Raw genomic sequence first — 20,873 nt, 5'->3', positions numbered from 1 at the left:
GGCCGCGGGCGCAGCGGCGGCGTCTCTCGGCAGCGCTAGGGCCTCCCGCCGAGGGAGCCGGGCAGGGCAGGGCTGTTTCTGTCTCTGTTTGTGCTTTAACAAAAGAACAAGCCATGCAGCCAAAGCCCCCGAGAACAGAGCGGCCGCAGCGAAGGTGCCCGTGCTCCGCCGTTGCTTCTATTTCCCAGCGGGCGGGGCGACGTCGCGCCGCGGCGGTTCCGTACCCGCTTGTTCACGGGTTTTTATCCGTTGCTTTCCAGTTCCAGAGGGCGACCTGCTTCTGCACGGCGTGTCTGGGTGAAGGATGCGGGTTGTTTGCAGGTAAAGAAAAGCCCTTTGTGCCCCATGTTTTATTTATGCAGGTTTGAAAACGTGTGACCGTCTGAGGGCTTGCATCTGGAAGGCTGTGCGTCTCAATAGACTGATCTGCTTTACACTGGCGTCAGGGCCTTGTTATAGGGGAATTTGGAGCAGCTCCTGGGCCTCTCAGTCTCTGGATTGTCGCTTTAGCACCTTAAAGTGGTGTTAAGCCCTGGTTATGCTGCTCAAAGTTATATCAGTCCAAGGCAGAATTATTTCTGATCCGCACTACCCAGCATCTGTTCCACTAACGTGCCGCCACTCCCCACAGATGTGCTGCCCAAAGTGAAGTCCTCAGTATCCCAGATCTCTCTCACCCGCAGGGGTAGAAGAAGTGTGTCCCGGTTCACCAGCCCTGTGCAAGTCTGTGCAGGTGGGGGACGGCCGTACAAGGTTTCTAGAATCAGGATATGGCTGCTCCAAACTTCGAGTTAGCACTAACACGGCTCAGTGCTTGTGTGGCCTACAGCATAAGGTGTAACAGGGCCCTCGGGTTGGTGAAACATATCCTGTTCACTTAGACTGAGCCTGTTTATGTCAACAGTGCATGTCTATCAATAAAAAGTGCTGGTTGCTTTTATGTAAATAGATGGCAAATCTGAACTTTAGCCAGTGTATTTCCTCACAGAATTGAAAGCCCTCCTTTCTCATCATGTGTGCTGACAAACTTTGACAGATATTAATCTCTCATTGAGGCAACCAGCATGTTCACAATGAAGACAAAACCTGCTGGCACCATGTGGCAAAATGTTAACATTTAATGTACTGTCTCATGCATGCTTTGTTTGAGACCTATGACTCTCTTAAAATCCTGTGCATCAAAATAGATGTAGTTTTACAGTAATTGCTTCAACCATAATAGGAATAAAGAAGAATACCTGCCCTTGCCAAAGGAAGTGGAAATGGCCTTGATGCTTTCAATATGCCATCTGTTTACCCTCCATTTATGACCACCAGATGGTGCCTGTCTGCAAACAATAAAGTAGGTCTTAAGCCAAACCAGCAGATGGATCAAGTGATCATAAATAATACTAAATACAATTACAGGTAATTTCTTGCCCAGGAAAATTGTCAGCAGTGAAGAATTCTCAGAAGTCCCCACTGGGGCTATGAGGAATCAGAAAAAAGCTGGATCTCTGGTGAAACCGGAAGACAGCATTCAGACTTTCCCTCTGTGTACTTTTCTCAGTGATATCAGTAACAAAAAGGATGAAAATGACATGGTTCTATTTGAAGGTCTTGGTTTAAAAAGGAAGAATGCAATGATTTAGCTATTGCTACTGAGGCTGATGAACAGCTCTAACAGTTGAAGTGATTCTGCCCCAATACAAACATGTCACGATGAACAATTGAAACACCAAAAATTGGAACCTAGACCCTGAACACTGTTTTATTGGATAGTAAAAATGCATTGTTACAGGAAAAAAAGTCTCTTGCCAAGGAACATAAGACAGAGAAATCATTCCTTTGTCAGTATTCTTGCTCTCGGCGTGCCAATTCTGAGAAGCACCTTTTATAAGTTGACAGAGTAAGTGCACAAGGCCGTTTCGTTTCTTTTCATTGCACTGTTGCACTATCCCTGAAGATGCAAGTACTACTGGCTCCGAAGGACATGGATACTGCAAGTGGCCAGAATAGCTTCATAGCTCTGTCCAGAAACTGTCATTCCATTAGAGATGGAAAGAAAAGAAACATTGTTTCCTGGATGTGGACTATATGATGGTCATTAGCTGAGGTTGGTGGGAAGAGGAGAATCTGGGAAGATGATATCAGAGTTATGTTATGTAGGAAGCATAGCAAGGTCAAAAAAATATTTGATGCAGGGTGTTGGTTGTAGCTGTGGTAGGGCCAGGCTGCAGGCCAGAGTTTAGAAGGAATTAACCCTTCTGATGTCTTGAATCTATAGATACCTGGTAGGCTATAGAGAGGCCTAACAAACCTCTGGTTATCTAATAAGGTTTTCCCTGCCAGGCCAGTCTTCACATATAGCTCATTAATAATCAGCTGTTGGTATCATTAAAAAAAATCTTTATCCATTCGCCCCTAATCCTAAGAGCCAAATGAAGCAAAAAGCAGGGTACACACATGGATTTTTGTTTCTCTTTAAGGGTTCTGCTTATTGTGCTTTTTCAATAGTGTATAGTTCTGTAGATGCCTTTTATGGTTGTTTGTTTTTCCTCCTAGCATTGTTGTTTCTTTTTTTGGTTCTTTTTGCTTTTCATAGATTAAGGGCTGGAAGGGGCCTTGTGGATCATTGGGTCCAGTCCCCCTGCACTAGGCAGGAAAAGACAACTGCAGATGCTTCCTCAGCCTGATGCAGGGTATTTATATCTGAAAGCTTGTAAAGAAGAATTTTTCCAACTATTTGAGTTGGTCTAATAAAAGATATCAGATTTACCCATAGAACCTTGTCTGCCTTCTGACCTGTTGTGGTATTTCTTAGTTCTTTGCAATAGAAATTTTGTCTATTATTTTACTAGCCAAAAATGAATGATAAATTAGAAGCTGGCATTTTCTGAGGGGTACCTCGAGTCTAACAAGGGGTTTCTTGAGTGTGAAAAGGTTGAGAACCACTGGGCTATTTAGTTGCAAGGGCCAGGTTTGTTTGTACAAGACAGAAGACTTTCACAAAGGCATTCCAAGCCAGTGGATGGAATGAGCTTCCCCAGAATTGCTTAGATAGTTCCAAGGTTATTGAGTAGATGTGATATCTTTTGTTAGACCAACAAAATAGTTGGAAAAATGATTCTTTGCAAGTTTTTGAGCACAAACACCCTTCTTCAGGCATAGGTCTGCTGGCGTTTTGTGTGCACTCCTGGGTGGAATAGAAGCTAATATGCAAAATGCAGCTCTGTGAAAATTCAAATGACTGGCAGTGAGGATCAGAGTGAATGGGAGACAATAGGCATGTAAAGTAGGTTGGTGGGGTAGAAAGGGTAAATTTTGACCTGGTGATAGAATGTAGCTGATAAAATGCAGAGGCGTTACCTGGAGTTATCAAATAGCAGGCAGGGTATAATGTCCATGATTCAAATGTCCATGATTTTTTGTATCCAGTAGATTTATGAAATGAAGTTTGTAGGCTTGTCAATGAAAGGTGTTTTGTAATTTCCCTTTGAGGATTAGAATTGAGAGAGAGAGAGAGTAGTTTTCTAGTGAGAAGTGTGCTCTCAAAGGTAATTGGGTATTTTTGTCTTTTAATAGATTTTTGGTGTGTGTTCATTCTGCTATGTACTTATTTGGTTTCTCCTACATATTTTCTATCAGGGCATTTAGTGGACTGGATGAGATGTATAACATTTCTGGAGGTGCAGGTGTAAGATCTAGGAATGGTGATGATTCTGTTCTGTTACTGTTTGGTGATTGGATCTTAGAGATTCTATGGCCCTTCTCTCTGAATGAATGGAGCCCTGGCCAGGCCAGGTTGTGGGACAAGCGGAGTCCAGCAGTTCCTACAGTCTCACAGTGCCAGGGAGCCAAGGCGGGCACGGGCCCTGCCCGATATTTGCATGGGCAGGGGAGGCTGCAGCTGCAAGGCAAGCTGGGCTCTGCTCTACGCCTTGCTGCAGCCTTTGAATGTGGTGCAGCGCAATTCCATGTGGCTTGCTGCCCAGCCCGCATCGCAGCAGGACATGCATGGCATCGCGTCACTTTCAAAGGCTGCAGCAAGGCACGGAGTAGGTAGAGCCCAGCTTGCCTTACAGCTGCAACCTGACCTTGCCCCATGGAAACAAAGATCTGGGGGAGCATGTGCCCCCCTGGGCTCTCCGGCACCGTGACTCTGCAGGAGCCACTGGGAACAACTTAGGCAGGGTAGGGGTTCCAGGGGCTTTGTCTCCTTCAGCCTGGCAGCGCAGCCAAGGTTGGCCCCACTCTAGCTCTGGGCATCCCTGGGGCAGTGCAAGGCTGGGGCTGGACCAGGGCCCATGCGGAGAGGCAGCCAGGGCCACTGCCAGTCTGTGGGTAATGACCCCTGGTATAGGGGAAGGGGCAGCTGCAAGAGTGCACCAGACCCTGGCCCCGAGCCTGACCCCTGCTTGGTGCCAGCCCCAGCCTTGCTCCCTCCCCTCCACACAGCCCTTTCCCCTCCCCCTGCCCCTTCCCCCTTTAAACTTTCACATGGGGGGCTTGCGTGTGTGCTCATCCGTCCCCAATTTGTTTTTCTCCCTCCACCCCCAGCCCCCGATCAGTGATCAGTTGCTGGGGGACCCCGGGTGCCTCCTCCAGACCCAGGAGGCACCAGTCACTCATGAGTTTCATTGGGTATGAAGCTGGAATGTTGAATAGTATTGTTGTTGTTTCTGATGGTTTAGGGACTGGGAAAGTTGTTTCTATAGTAATTGGCTCCAGTTCTTCTTTTTATGTTAGATGGATGTTGTAAAACATATTTGGTAGTCTTTTCATAGATGTATAATGTTTGGGAAGATATCTGGATTTATGTCTTTAAGTTGCTGTACCATGCGTTGGTTTCCTTTTTGAGTTGATCTCTTTTGGAGTAGGTTATGTGAAGAAGATGATTTCATGGTTAGATAGCACCACTTTTTCAAATGTAAGGCAGACCTTTTAGCAAGCTAATACTAGAGGTGTATCAGTATATTGGTGCCAATCCGATATCAGACCGATGTAAATTAAATATATCAGAAATCAGCCTAATTTGGCCGATAAATGCTTGTGTATGCGCGCAGCTGCAGTGCAGCATGCTGGCAGCGAGGAGCACAGCCGGCTGGGTGGAGAACTGCATGCAGCTGTTAAGACTGTTGTGATGAAAGGGGAAGGAGGTGAAGGGGGCAGATAAACACCCTCCACAATGAGAGCGGTACTGAGGCAGGGGCTGCAAGCAGGTGCTGCTACCCTGAGGCAGGAGTGGGTCAGAGCCATGGCTCGTCCGGGGGGGCAGGGTGCGGGGGTGGCTCCCACTATTGCACACTGCTGGTCTGGGAGCGCCTCATTTGGCGGCTTGTCAGCTCATTTGGCGGCTCCTGCTGCTCATCCAGGCAGGTGGGCATGTGCCCTCAATCTGAACAGTGCGGTCTGGGTGGGCTGCAGCTACAGGCTCTGTGCTTGGAGCAGCTGCAGCAGTGCTGGGAGGGAAGCTATAGGGGTGGGGGGACTGCAGCCAACCCAGATTTCAATGTAGCCCCCCCACCCTTCCCAGCACTGTCAGTGTCTGCCCCCAGCGCAGTGCAACTCCTGGTCCCAACCCACAGCTACAGCCCACACCCAGCCCATGCTGTGATCTGGGGGGCATGTGCCCTCCCGGAGCAGTGGTGGGGGCCACTGTACAAGAAGATGAGCCACCAGACGAGCCGTTCCTGGACCAGCGGCAGGAGCCATTCCCTCCCCACCCCTCCCCCTGCACCCTCCCAAACTAGCTGCAGCTCCATCCCATGTCTGCCCCTCCCTGGCTGGGCAGCGCCTGCCCCAACCCCTACCCCAGTCCCTCCATCATCGCGGGGGGCATTGATCTGCCCCCCCCACTTCCTCTTTCACCACAACAGACTTACCAGTTGCACGCAGCTATATCAGAAATCAGATCAGTATCGGCTGATATGCTCCTTAAGAATCAGCCATTTCTGTCAACCCCCAAAATCTCTATTGGTGCACCCCTAGCTAATACATACAGCAGACAACAGTAAACACAAAATGAAAGTACAAAATCTTCATACATTTATCACCTTGGATAGAAAAAGAGGGACACACCTGAGGATCCTATCAAGGGACTTATACAAAGTGTTTGGATAAAAAGTGACGAGGCTGGTATAAGACCTTGAATAGAGTGGCATAGAAAACATTGTGTTTTAGGCGTTGCCTTGTAACTAGTTTCTTCTCTGGCTTCTCTTTCTTCTCCGTCCAGTTCTGTTGCTGGTTTGCCAGTGGCCTGCAGATGCAGCAGGAATCACTGATCAAAAAACTTCAGCTGTTGGATCCTCAGTGCTGCTAATTGCACCAGACAGCATAAAGAATGTGAGCTATATACAATGGGATTATATTCATGGTTCTTCAACCCACCTTATTGTGCAGTACTATGGTGATTCATCAGCTCTAACAATCTATGAGCACTTTGCAGGAAGAGTAGATTTCATTTCCTCCAATGGCTCTCTTCTGCTGAAAGAATTACAGGAGGCAGACAGTGGGATCTACAAAGCTACTGTCAATTTGATGGAAAATGATGCCAGGAAAACTATCCTCACAGTTATCAGTAAGTGAAATTACACTTAGGTGATGGACTTTCTCTTCACTTGTTTGTAAATACATTGAAGCAGAGGCTGCTCTGGAAAGATCAGCCAAAGCTACTGAGTGAATAAAAACAGACAAAAGAGGCTAATTTTAGCCAACCACAAAGGAAGCAGAGAGGATGCTGAGACACTTGCTGGGAAATGAGAGGGTGCTTTGAGTACTGAGCTGCAGTGGATGTATCTGAGCTGCAGTGAGCTGCCCCCTGGGAACCTGGGTATATGGAGTGGGGTCATCCCTGGGATAATTCACGTCTGAGTTCTGTCTGTGTGCAAGTACCATATCTTGATGGAGGGAGAAGAGTGCTCGCTGGGGCAGGAGCCCTAGACACCCTCTTCAAAGGTACTCAAAAACAACTGCCACCCTTAACCTAACAGTATCCAGGGCTTCATTCGGGAGCAAATGTCTAGCATGCTTTACAGGGAATCCTCCGAATTTAATGTTAATAATAACAATAACATTATTAACACTATTATTAATGTAAATAATGGTAATAATAATGCTACATGACTGTCTCTTTACTGGTTAATGGCTAGCTCCCCATACACTGAGCACTAGTTAGAATAGAGCTAAGGGAGAAGGAAATATGTACTGGCAGAAATCCCCTATTATACACATGCAGTAGGTTAGCTCATTTCTCTTTTGCTCTAAACCTTCAAGTTCTGATTGTTCTTTTTGCTTGTTTTAGCTATGAACAATAGCTGTTCATGACTGAAGGCCAGTGTATTTATCGTTCGTTATACTGGTCACTGATAAGTATTTCTAATGTTGATGCTATGTTATTACAGTAGTGGTTTAGAAATCTATGTATCTATAATATATTCATTTTGTTTAGTAAATATATTACAAATGTCTTACATTCTGGGACTTTTTAAAAAAGGCACAGTATAATACTTTTAAATGTCATATATTAAATCGAGGGCACTCAGCCTCTTTGCCCTGCAAGCTACATGGACATTGCCTGATTCAACCATAGTCTAGATCCAGGCATTGGATTCAATCCAGTATGCAAAGCCGGCATAGTGGGCCTGATTGGCCTGTGCAGAAAGGGGCAACAGGCAGCCCAGCCCTGATCCAGCTGTGCTGGGGATGGGTTGTGGCCCAATCCTGATCCAGCCAGGCAGACCCAATCTGGCTCTGTGGGGCTTGGGAATTTTGCAGTAGAGGATGGGTAGGGAGCCCTGCGGAGCCCTAATATATGGGGAGCCCCACAGGCCAGATGCCATGGCTCTGCAGGCTGGACTAGGCTGTAGGCTTGGGAGGGTGGGCATACCTGCATTTAAGAGGGAGGTGTCTATATCACATTTTATTGACTTTTTCAGAACCTTTGTCTGAGCCTCAGATGTGGTGCAATTCCAGCCTCGCAGGCTTCCCCATCAAAATAGTCTGTGATGTTCAGGAAGGAAAAGTGGACATGTTTTCCTGGGAGAAGGAAGGAGGCCCGCTCCCACCAGAGAGGTGCTACCAGATGTCTGAAAACCGCAGTGTGCTGCACATCATGAAAGGGGAAAAATCAGATTGTGGCTCCTACTCCTGCAATGTCAGCAATGAAATAAGCTGGAATGAAACCTTCCTGAACTTGACTATTATAGGTAACACTTGCATCAGTCCTGGACTAGAAATTAGGGGATGGGAGGATTCCATCAGTGCTCTGATCAATGACCGCTGTCTTCTCGAGGTCTGTCTGAGTGTGTAAGTGCATCTGTATCCTGCACCACTAGACAGGAGTTGAAGAACTGAGGTAGTAGCTCCCTATAAAAGGAAGATGTATTGTTTCTGTTAAAAGTGGGGCAGTGTAACGTAGAGCTCTCCAACCTATTGGTGTGCAGTTTATTTCAGCATATTGACTGATTTCTACTGCAGAAGTTTATAGTTGGGACACTGAATTGTGATTGGCAGAAGATTACAATTCTGATATTCATTCTTATTTGAAAGAAAACCCAGAACTTTGTGTCATGTTCAGCAACTTTCTTGTCATCTTTCTGTCTCCCAGAGTTGCTGACAGCCTGTCCTTTCATTGAATTGTCTTCATCATCTTCTCCACAAAGCTGAGATTTATTCTTCCCCCATGTTACAGGTGTCTCACCTTCGCTTGAGCATGCTCAGACAATGTCTGGTGTTGCATTGGTATTTGCTCTGGTTGCTGTGCTGGGCTTTATTATTCTGCTCTGTCAATCAGCAAAGCAAAGGATCAGTAAGTAAGCCTCTCCTGGTGGGTCCTAAGTGTCCTTGGTACGTACTTCTAAGCCATCTTCTCTTCCATGCATCAAATCAAAACAGAGAATAGCACGCAGCCTCAGCTGTTTGCCTCTTCTGCTTAACCTCCTCATAAATGCCATATGAGGGGCAAGATCCAAAACCTAACAAAATCAGTAGAAGTCCTCAATCTACTTAAAGCAGGAAAAACTAGCTGAGCCTTGCAGCCTGCCCTTTTAGCCACTGGATTCAAGCTTTGTCTAACCAATGAGGAAGCAGACTCTGATTGATAGCCTTTAACCCCTAAACCCGTGATTCTCAGCCAGGGTGCCACAAGAAAAACAGCCAGTGAGTGGGCCGCTGCATCAGCTGAATGTCCATTTTCCTTATAACTATCTCAGCAAGAAAAGGGAAAGACGCAGCCCCCAAATGGATGGTGTTTAATGTTTAAATGTCTCTTAACCATTACAGCCAGGGGTTGGACACTTGCAGAAGTAATTCTTGGTATTGTGGTCTTTCTGGTCTCCCTTTTAAAGATGATAAGTAAGGGGTCCGTACCTGATGTGCATGGAAGATGCTTGGAACTACTCAAGACTGGTAATGGAAAATATAGCTCCAAAGAAAATTCAGTGGTTTCCACATTCTGTTACAATTTAAAAATTTTTAGCATTTTTACCTAAAATCAAACAAATCATTGGCACACATTGCCTTGAGTTAGGCTGGGGGGTTGTCTTTTTTTAATTAAAGCTGGCTGACAAAACTTCATACAAATTGAGGGAGAGAATGAAGTTTAAGCTAACCCCTGAAGATGGAATTCACCCTGTCTTGTGCAACTCACTCTAATATATTTGCTGTTTTGGCAGAGGGAGAAACATGGAGATGGCTGTTTGTGTTCATCCATGGGCTGGTGTGTCTCTCTTGTGTCCTGCTCTTTGTTGCCATGGTCATCTGGATGGACCATGAAGGTAGAACCTCACTGGCTTAGATAATAACAAAACTTGTACATTTCAGATTGTAGGAAGCAAGAGTTTTTTAATGATATCTATTATTGAGCCAACTGTAGTTGGGGTATGATAGACAAGCTTTTGGGCACAAAAGTGCTTGTATAACATCCTGCCTAAATACTTTTGTGCCTGACAACTTGTCTAACATCCTGCTGTACATTTGGTCCAATAACAAGTATCACCAAAAAAACTCCAGTCTTGCTGCTGTCATATTTCTTGAACTACAGCCCTTCAGTTCTACTGCAGAATATAAGGAGACATGACAGAGAGAAGAAACCTACAGTTTGTGAAAGGGATAGAGGTGCACACCAATACAGTGCTCCAATATCAGATCAGCACCGATATAAAGAAAATTGTTTATATTGGAAATCAGCCTGACATACCCAATAGTTTGGCTGATAAATGGCCTGTGCATACGTGCAGCTGCAGCATAGCATGTAGGCAGTGAGGAGTCCAGCTGGTAAGTCTGGTGTGCTGGAAGAGGTGGGGGAAAGGGAACAGGCATGGGAATGCAGATCAAGGCCCCCATGGTGAGGAGGGAGTCAGGCAGAGCCTTGGGGCAGATGCCTAGCTAGGACAAGGGAGAGCACTGGATGGAGCTGTGGCTCATCCAGGGGGCATAGGAAGTGGGGGCTGTGGCTCCCGCCACTGCGCACAACTTGTCTGGCAGCTCCCACCCCCCATCCCGGGGGGCAGGGGGGGGGGGGGAGGGGGGCAAGTGCCCTCAGATCGGCACATGGCGGGTGGCAGCAGTGGCACTGGGAGGGGAGCTGCAGGGTGACTACAGCAATTTTTGAGGTGGCTGCAGCTCCCCTCCCAGTGCTGCCGCTGCCTGCCTAGCACTGCCCCAGCTGCATCTGCCCCACCCGTGCCCCATGCAGATTTGGGGGGCACATGCCCCCCCGTGTCCTCTGGGGGTATGTACAGCAGTGAAAGCCGCTCCCCACACCATGCCCCCTGGATGAGCCGCAGCTCCATCCCATGTCCTGCCCAGCCCCAGAGGTGCAGCACCTGCCCCAGCCTCTGCCCCACTCCCTCCCTCACAGCAGGGGTCTTGATCTGCGCCCCGCATTCCCCTTTCCTCCCCCCCGTCCCCTTCCTCCACAACAGACTTACCAGCTGTATTGAAAATCAGATCAATATCGGCTGATATGCCTCCTTAAAAATCAGCTACCAGTATCGGCCCAAAAAATCTCAATTGGTGTACCCCTAGAAAGGAACTGTGAAAAGATTTTCAGGGCCTGGTGTAAATGCATGTAATGCTGAACTCAGTAGGAACTGTATTGCCCTCCACAAGTCAACAGAAAGTAAGCACTTGTATTTTGCAAATATGCAGCAGTGTAAGTTAGGAAATAGGTTAAAAGAAGACACAATTGGACAGAATGGCAAGGAATAGTTCATAAGCAGAGAGGGTACAATCCCTATCTATATTGGCTAAAGGATTTGGCTTGAGTTTGGGATGAATATGGAACCTCGTTCAGCCAGCAGCATTTAGCATTGGCATACAATCATAAGCAGGTTAGGCTGGAAAGGGCCTCCAGAGGTCACATAGTACAACCCTCCATCACAAACAAAGTTTTCCTTATCCAAACAATCCCATACAAATCTATTGCCTAACCTATTAGTAAAATAATAGGGGCAACCCTGACACAACCACAAAGCATATAATACCTGCTGCAAATAAAGCAAGGAGACAATGACAGCTAGTGATCAGCTACTACAAGGATTGTTAAAAATATGCTTAAGAAATCCAAGGAAAAGGGCCACTCCCTCCACTATGGAGGAAGGCAAAACTTCACAGTCCATACCAGTTTAACCATGGGGTAGAATTCCTTTACTGGCCCCAAATGACCCTGAAAGGACAAGTAAGACCCTCTAGCCAGGAACCAGCAGGAACATTGGCACACCTCAGTCAAAATCCCCAGCCTTGGCCGCAGCTAACCCAAATGTGCTTTTGAGGAAGGCATCTGCCCCCCCATCTGCTGCTCTTTCACCTCACCCCAACCTCTGCATATACAATAGCAGGAGGGGAGAAAATTCCTTCCTGGCCTCATGGCCTCATATTGACAATTCCAGTTCACAGGGCAATGGTTTCCCATTATAGTTTCAGTCAGAGGGGAAAATTTACTATTCCCCCACCCATGTAACCCCATGACTTTACTGAATTCAACATGGTTTGCATTGAGAACAAGTTATTGTCCAATCTCTGTGAAATCAGATCTGAATGATGGATCCTAGCTGACACTGAGCCTTGCTTTGTCAGAAGAACTGCTTCAATCTTTGTAATTCTGATTTAATATGGTGCTTTTTTCCAGGTCCCTCTCCTGCCTTCATATTACTTGAGCTTTTCCTTCTGTATGCAATAATAATAACAATCCTGGTAATGGGAACACTGGCATTGAAGCCAGAAAAGCTCGGGGGATTCAAAACCAAAAAATGTGAGTGAATTTTTATCACTTTAAACCATCAGAAAATAGTTGGTGGTCTCATTTATTTTCTAAAAGTAAACCTTGACGGCTTTGGTAGTCAGAGAAATGGCTTTACGGAGCCTTAAATGGCACTAATGTGACTATATTTCCCCCCATCGTATGTTTTCACATACCGCGTGTAACCATGCTCTGTTACATTTACCGTGCACTTCACTTTTTCACACAGCCTTCTGCCAACACTTGATGTGTCAGACATTTCCTGCTGCGAGTCAGGAGATGGAACCAATGAAATCTCAGTTGTATCAGGTAGAATTCAGCAATCGGATGGTGACCAAGAAAGCTTTGGCAGGATTTGTCCCTTGGATTAGTTGTTATACTTCCATTGCCATTTTAATACATGCAATTCACTGGGGGGAAAGGGACCTGATCCCTAAGCTGCCTGTTTTTTTCTCATCACTGCTTTGCAGTAGAATGCAAAACACACAGTCGCAACCCCTAAGGATCTTCCTGCGATTTTGAGGATTCTTCATATGCACATACCAGAAATGCCCTAGACTTGTATCATCTCTCTTACATTTCTGGCTTATCTGTGTACATTATGATGTCTCCTAAATCTCTCAAACCTTTCCATTTCCTTCCCTTGTCCAGGGCATCGTGTTATCTTGGACTCTGCAGCTCCCGGAGCAGCAATTGCAGTGGTGCTCTTTGCCTGTCTTCTACTCCAAAAAATCCACCAACTCTATGGTGAGAGCAGTTCCCTTTGCAATGATGCTTATGCAGTTTGTTTCTATAAAGAAAAATTTGCATCTTAAAAAAGTGGAGTGAACCTCAACATAAGCAATTTTGGTGTGAGTTAGGATGGACATAAGCAATATTAACTGCTAAACCTGGTATCATGGCCTCTTCAGTACAGGGAGATGTTAAGACATGATATTGAGGGCCAGTGTTTTTAAAGTTCTTTAGGTGTTTAAATACCTTACTGTGTCTTAAGTGGACTCAGTTGTCCTGAGTGCCTCTGTACTTCATGGATATGCATACAACAGAGGGCTGTCTCAGCATTCTCTATGGTTAGTATAAAATCTAGGAAGGATTTTCTGGAGGTCTGTCTCCATTTTGGTCATTCCAGAGCCTATTCAGGAATGTGGAATGGATGTCTCCAAGGCATCCCACTTAGATCTTACTCATGGTATAAAATACAAATGTTCCTGTTTTCCCTTCATTTAGGTTTGATTAAATCAATTCCCACATGTTTTCCACAACCAAATACGTGAACTACTAACAAACTGTAACTTTCCTCTTTAAAAAAAAATCAGAGAGAGGCTGCTCACAAACTGCAGATCTCACAGGGAGCACAGTCATCTCAACAGTTACAGCCCTTCTTGGCCTTCTGTTCCTCTTTATATGGTGTAAGTAACCAGGGGTTTCATTCTGGTGGCTGTGTCATTCTTTTTAACTGCTGGATAACCTGCTCTTGGCTCTCATGCCTTCTCTTGTCTCTAGCAAATCTGACCAGAGAAAGGACCCTGGGAGCATCTCCTAAGGAAGGATACTTTTGATAAAAGGCCAGATTTTAAAAAAATGGTTAGATGCCCCCAGATGCAGATGGGTGCTTGCGATCCATGGACTGCAATATGAGTTAGTAGCATTTTGAGAAAAGTTTAGGCTTATAGATGCTGGGTGATGCTTTCAAAAGCTCCTATCTGTCTCCTTAGTACCAACTTTTTAAAAGGTGAGTAGGCACTCAGGTGCTCAAGCAGATACCACCATTCCCCAGAAAAGTGAATTTTGGTTTCCTTCCCTGCAGACTGTCACACTAGTGATTGTTTCCAATTAATATAGCCTTATGCTTTTACTTGTCATAGAAATGACAAGAGAAAAATTGCAGTAAATTATACCTTGGAATCTAATTTTGGCTTAAATATTCTGGCTAATTGAGACCAATTATATTTTTTGCCCTTTGTTAAATGCATTACAGATTGTATGATGGTAGTCTGTTTCCCATTGCTGAGCTTGCTAGGGGTTGTGTTTTACAGACAAACCTTTCACATTTCTACCCTGGTGCCTATGTTTACAGTTATAGGTCTTTCCATGCGAAATCCTGTCACTCGAATGATTAGCTATGATGTCTCATGATCTGTGGGCAAACAATGGTATGTCTTGATTACAACACCACTTTCAAGCAGGGTTTGTCAGATCTGCTCCACTACACACTTTTCCAGCATGTTTGGAATTCTCATTCTGTGAGATGCAACCTTTTGTGCTGCCTACTCTACAGCTGCTTCTCTGCTTTTGGTGTGTGGGCAAGCACTTTGTAATTTGTGTATTTAACACTGTGTGATCTTCCAAAACCCTTCACAGACTTTTATAAAAACATGCAACACAGCATCTAACCAGCCCCTTTCTGCATTACAGATCACAAGATTCAAGTTCCCAAGAGAGAAGCAGAACACCCAGCTAGAGAACAGGTGACAGTGGCACCAAGCCTTTTAATGTACTTTACAATAATGTTTAGTCTATTATGAGTTCTTTTTGCCTCTCCAGTTGCTGATCATCATTGTTTAAATCACATTCAAATGATATATAATGAGACGCTAGCTTTAGCCTGCAGGCTATACTAATACCTCATTTCAGCAACTGTAGGAAAGATTGATATAAACCGTACTAGGCTTTTCGTCCCCTTCCAAAACATGTTTATGTATCACACAGAATATTAAAAGCACTGAACTTTGTCCTAACAACAGTTTTACACTGTACAGAAGTCTCATGACTGAGGTCTAGAACATTTAAAATTGGAATATTGCTTTTACCCAGCTGGCCTTCCAACTGAGCATTGCAAAATCTGGCTTTCTTGGCTCTCCTGATTTCAGGAATTTGTATTTAAGGTAATTACAGACACCACCAAATCAACTGGAATGTAATCTCGCCAAATGCAGATACACACACTTTATATGTGGTGCCCATAAAGATTGAGGCTTTATATTTTCACTTTAAAATCAGTTTGTTGAAGAAAGAATAATCTAGAGCAGGGGCAGGCAAAATACAGCCTGCGGGCCAGATCCAGCAGCCAGGCAATTCTGTCTGACCCACAGGGTCCTTCTAAAATTTAGACAACTATAACTTGCCAGTGGCTGCCTGTCTGAAAACCAATGAGGCACCAGCTGCAGCGGGAAGCAGCTCAGGCTCTGGTTGCAATACAACAACCCCAACCACCACCTGACCCACCCCGCCCCCACCCCTAGAAGCTTCTAGAGACTGAAAGCTTCTGGCTAGAAGAGACTTCTGCCCTGGTGCCCTTCTTGCTGTTCCCCAGCCCTCCCTCAGCTGAGAGCTGAAATTGAGTTAAGAACAGGCGAGGGGGAGGGGACGGGGAAAGGAGACGTCTGGTGGGGGGTGTGGGACTGTGTGGAGGGGCTGTGGTAGGGTGTGGGGTTATGAAGGGGGGTTGGTGGGAATGGGTGTGGGCATGTGTCAGGGGTATGGTGGGAAGTGGGGAGCCAGCCCTGCCCATCCCATCCTGGCTGTAAGACTAGGCACTGCATGTCACAGCACAGAGCCAACCCAATCCAGCAGCACGCGGTTCCCTGCTGCAAGGCCAGGACCTACGCAGCATGGCACAGAACCAGCCTGGTCTAGCCTGTCCCCTCCATGCTATGCCACATGGGCCCTGGCCTTGCAAAGGAAAACTGCATACTACTGGAACGGGCCAGACTGGGATGGCCCTGTGCCATGCTGCGAGGATCCTGGCCTTGCAGCTAGGAAATGTGTGCCGCAGGTGGGATGGGCTGGACTGGTCTGGCTCCATGCTGTGCTGTGCAGTCCCCAGCCTTGCAGCTGGAACCACAATGTGCCAGGCCAGGCCAACCTGGCCCTGTGCTGTGCCATATGGGTCCTGGCCTTGTAGCCAGGAACTGCGTGTTGCAGCTGGGACAGGATGGGTGGACCTGGCTCCACACCTCCCACCATACCCCCAAATACTCCTTCACACACTCCCACCCCCCAACATAACCCCACATCCTACCAGAGCCCCCACTCAGTCCCACACCCCTCCACCATAACCCCCCCAACACGCACACACTCCCACAGCCCCACCATATTCACACACACACACCTACCCCCCAAACCCTACCATACCCACACCAACATATGCCACACACACCCCCCACATATATACTCCCTTGCCCTCCCATACGTCATATAAAAGTAAAACTGTGTTTTGAGCTATTATGCAATCACCTCTACATACACAACACAAATGCACATAAATCAGGACAAAATATTTTTAAATACACTTAAAATAAGTTCTAGTAGTGCTTTATTTATTTTTTAAGTATATGATTTGTTATTTTTCTGGTTTCAAGATGGCAACCCCTCCCCCCAAGGAGTACTTCTAGGGCAAGGGAAGGGACTTCTAGTAGCAAAGGTGGTGACCAGGGAGCAAGAGCTCCCTGTCTCTTATGGGTTTACATGATAGAGTGAAGTCCCACACAATATATTGGTTCAAATCAGTATGCTAGTGGGGTGAGGTTGAGCCCTGTTCATTTTCAAAATGTTCACGATTTTTATTCCTGTAATATGTTTATTAAAACTCCTTACTATGCATATAATACTGCTTAGCTTTAAGAAATACCACAACCATTAAAACCACAATAACTACATATATTAGAAATAATGCTCCAAATCCACTTCCTTCCCGCTATAAGAATTAGTATTACAAAAACAGCTGCAATTACAACTAAAGGTTAAATCTAAATCAGTACTATTATTTCTCATGGTATACTTACAATCCTAGAATTCCGAGAAATCAAATCCCCAGATATAACTTTCATTCTTTAGGGTTGGTCTCAGCAGTGATAGGAACAAGTCCCCTTCCTTTGGTCCCACTCGGGCGCTCGGTAGCTTCAGCCATGAACGGGAGTTCTTGTTCATGGAGAGGGTGGTTCAGGTGATCAGTCTGATTAGGCCTACACTTATGATTCTTCCTTTGGTGTTCTGCAAGTGAGGTTACCTCCAAATTGGGACTGTAGGTTACAGGTTATATACTGGGTAAGTTGCTGTCATGGGCCCCTCCTACCCAAACCTGTCACTATTCCCAAATTGGGCTCAGATCTTACTCAACAGATTTTTGCTGGGTGGTCAGTTTGTCTTCCGCAATGGAATTTGTCCTCTGACTGTTCAGTTTATCTTAAATTGTTGCTTTTTGGGAGATTTTCTGTACCACTGCGGTGACCTGTCTTTCCCAACCCCCTTTCAAAAGCTTCTAGGGTTTGATCTCTCAGAATGTTTGCTTAAAAGTCGTTTTTCTTGTTCTTAGGTCCTTAATCTTATCTTTAGAGGCCTTTAACAAGTTAACCTAAGACTTTTAAACAAGTTGCAGGGCCAGGCAAAGCAAGCAATGGCCTAGATACGAAGATGAACCTTGCCTTTTGTTTAAACTGGCTAAGGGGCAGTAATTACAAGAATTCAAACTATTACATTCAATGTGACACTCCTCAAAACTTGTTAAGTGGCCCCCTGGCCAAAATAATTGCCCGGATTTAGAGGTCATCTAAAACAGGCAGAGGCATTTAACAGGAAGAAGCCTTATGTGACGTAGGATCATAGGAAAGTAGGAAGGGATCACTAGCAGGGACTGCCCAAGGTCATCTAGTGTCCAGGCCCTTGCTCAAAGCAGGATCATCCCTGACTAAAACATCCCAGCCAAGTGTCTGTCTAACCTGCTTTTGAAAACTTTCAAGGATGGAGATTCCACAACTTCTCTAGGTAGCCTGCTCCAATGCTTGGCCACCCTCATGGACAGTTACATAATCATAGTAACAATGGGGTCAGCAAACCCCAGTGTGCTGGTTACTATACATAAAGTGAGAAACAGTTGGTATCCCATGGAACTTTCAGCTGCAGTATGGAAGCAGATTTCCTAGTTCCACAAAGGCTTCCATACTGCTGACCCCATTTTCCAGCGCAGGGAATCATTGCAGGAAATCAGCACTCCCCATACCGGCTACCACAACAAAGGCAAAAAAAACCCCACAGTCCATCCCAATCTGACCAAGAGGAAAAATTATTTCCTGACCCAAAATTAGGTGACTAGTAGGATTTAAAGGGAAGAGCAAGACTCGACATCCACCAACCTCTTGGTTTCTAGTACCACCTGGAACACCAGCATATCTCAGTCAAAACCCTCAAACCTTAGCTATGACAAATATCCTAAGTCCTGAGAGTAAGGAAAAACATACCAAACAATCAGAAGCCCATAGCATTCATGGAGAGGAGGGGAGAAACATCCCTGTTCTCAAATGGTGACCAGCAAAGCCCCAAAACATGGAACTTTCAAAATGTAGTTCCCAAGATAGGTTATAAAAGGTATCTTTGTAATGTGGAAGATAGTTTCATGACTACATTACATGCACTGTTTGTTGAGTCAGAATTCCAAGTTATATCATGCTGTCCCTCCTGTAAACTTACCTAGTTCAGGCTTAGAGATGCAGGTTTCCTGCCCTCACCATTGTGCTATGAAACACTTCCAGAACTTCTCTCTTCTAGTTATGCCATTTTCCAGGACCTGTTAGAATCTAACCAGTGACAAGGGGTTTTGAAATCCTTTTTCTTAACGCTGTGGGTTATATTCCTGTTTTGAACATCTGGGACTCAGGAACTTGCTTCCTGGCATAGCTAGGTTGGCAGCATGCATTTGACTCCAATGCATGATGTGGTAGAATCTACTTCATTGAAATCCATGTGTCTTGTCCAGGTGCAGGAGCTAAAGGAAGGAACTCAGGAGCAACAGTAAGAAGAAATATGTTCTTTCCTAGCCAAGAGCTCTACTTCCACCCCAGGCCAGCTCCTGAAGAAGCTACAGACTACTTTGGGCATCTGTTATGCTAGGAAGAGCTGGCAGTAACACTTCTGTTAAAGCTGCCCAACTAGCATGTTTCACTATAAAAGCCTGGGTTTTCAGGTATGTAGGACATGGCACAAACTTAACCACCAGGGTTAACATTTTCATTGCTAAGGTTCCACACCCTAACTGAAATCTTTCTTTTAATAACAATTTCAGCAGAAAAAAGTTTAGGTTAGGGGAAAAATAGGCACCATTGCTACTGTTAACAGGCCCTTCTTATAGCTTCTCTAAAGCAGAGATTTGCAACTTGCCAAAGAGTTAGTCCTACACTAAAATGTGCCTTCTGTTGTAACATTTAAAGCCAAGCCATGGACTCAAGTACGTGAAAATTGTTTACAATGCTCAGCAGAACGTGGTGGAGGCTTCCTGCTAATCTCAGAATAGTGTGATGACCACAACACCAGCCCTTTGAGCTAAACTTCCAGATGGAAGACACACACGGTCAGCATGCTGCTTTGACATAGGTAAAAAGTACTGGGCTGACATGGCCTTAATTATTATGGACAGAATCCCACTTGACTTTACTACCTAAGGCTATGAGCAGACATTGCTTTGTAGCACTACAAAGTGCCCCGGCAAGAGCCAGAAGTCCTGTGGCACCACTTTGGCTACCAGACTGCTGGGTTTTGCCGGGGCTCAGACAGTGGTAGAGGGAACTCAGGCTCTTGCACAGCCATGACTGCCAGAGCCCCTGGTGCTCTAGCCATCCTGGTGGCAGTAGCAAGACCCTGCATGATTCCCTGAGAGCTTGCTGAGACACAGTCAGTAGGTCCTGGTTTAAATCACAGACCCGGTTCCCTAATATCATGGCCCAATCGTGGTGGGGGCCACCATTTTGTGACAAGATCATGACACCCCCTCACCTCCCCTGTTTGGCTGAGGGGGCAGTTTTAGGGCCAGCTTAATTGCATCAGCAGAGACCTTGCTCCCAAGGCCTGTAATCACTGCTAAAAAGCCCATGCTCCCTCCCTCCCTTTCTTCCACCTCACTGGAAGAGGCAGGGACAGCAGTAAAATTGTTAGGGGTGGGGCTGGATAGGGGAGCAGCTGTTTGCTTCTCTGGGTGGGAAAATTGGGGCATGGAGGGTTGGGGGCACTTGGAGGCTGCCTTGGCAGATAGCCCTGGTACCAGGTAGTGGAGGGTGTGTTTGCTCTTCCACATGTGTATTCTCTCCCCCGAGCCCCTGCACCCCCATTTTTCTGCCTGGAGGAGCAAACAGCCACCCCCACACTTGCTGGGGCCATCTGCCAAAGCAGCCCACAAATCCCCATGCCCCATTTTTCCCACCCAGAGAAGCATAGATTCCTTCCCCTACCCAAACTCCCTCTTCCCCCTCTCCCTTTTGCAACCCCCTTCCCGTGTCCCCTGGGCTGCTAGGCTTTTGCTGCTTGCTGGGGAATGCTTCCCCCTGCCTGAAGCAGCCATCTTCTTGCAACAAAATGTCATAATATGGCTGCTTGCTGGGGAAGTCCTCTTAATTTTTGAGATTTTCCCAAAATATACAAAATTGCAACTAAAACCAGGCCCTAACAATCAGCAAACCAGCCACCATCCTTTCCTCCTCCTCGGAAGGGAGCAGGGAGTGGGAGGGAACAGAGAGCAGAGGAACATTCGGGGCTAGGGGTCCAAGGCAAACCACTGCAGCACTGCATGTAACTAAATGGTCATAATTTAGGGAACATTCCACCATAAAATGTCCTCTTTGAAAAGGGAACATTTTATGGCTGATCCACTATTTTTATTGCTCTGCAA

At 46.0% G+C, this 20,873-nt stretch overlaps 1 protein-coding gene across 4 annotated transcripts; it reads left to right on the top strand.

The window, feature by feature from the left end:
- Positions 1-98: 98 nt before the first annotated feature.
- Positions 99-19,192, top strand: LOC109311075 (hepatocyte cell adhesion molecule-like). 4 transcript variants are annotated; one of them, XM_019536503.1, is made up of 10 exons: positions 99-321; positions 6,215-6,559; positions 7,917-8,186; positions 8,672-8,788; positions 9,654-9,755; positions 12,110-12,232; positions 12,872-12,967; positions 13,537-13,629; positions 14,636-14,688; positions 18,972-19,192. In XM_019536503.1, the coding sequence occupies exons 1-10, from the start codon at positions 114-116 to the stop codon at positions 19,008-19,010; spliced, it is 1,446 nt and encodes a 481-aa protein (XP_019392048.1). In that variant the 5' UTR covers positions 99-113; the 3' UTR covers positions 19,011-19,192. The 4 variants fall into 4 exon arrangements, with proteins under 4 accessions (XP_019392048.1, XP_019392051.1, XP_019392047.1 ...); XM_019536506.1 differs by lacking the exon at positions 13,537-13,629; XM_019536502.1 differs by lacking the exon at positions 14,636-14,688.
- The last annotated feature ends 1,681 nt before the right edge of the window (positions 19,193-20,873 follow it).

The sequence above is a fragment of the Crocodylus porosus genome, unplaced genomic scaffold (genome assembly GCF_001723895.1).
Source record: "Crocodylus porosus isolate Cpor-Errol unplaced genomic scaffold, CroPor_comp1, whole genome shotgun sequence".
NCBI classification, from domain to species: domain Eukaryota; kingdom Metazoa; phylum Chordata; order Crocodylia; family Crocodylidae; genus Crocodylus; species Crocodylus porosus.
Note: the sequence above shows the minus strand (reverse complement) of the source record. Positions and strands in the feature narration are given on the sequence as shown.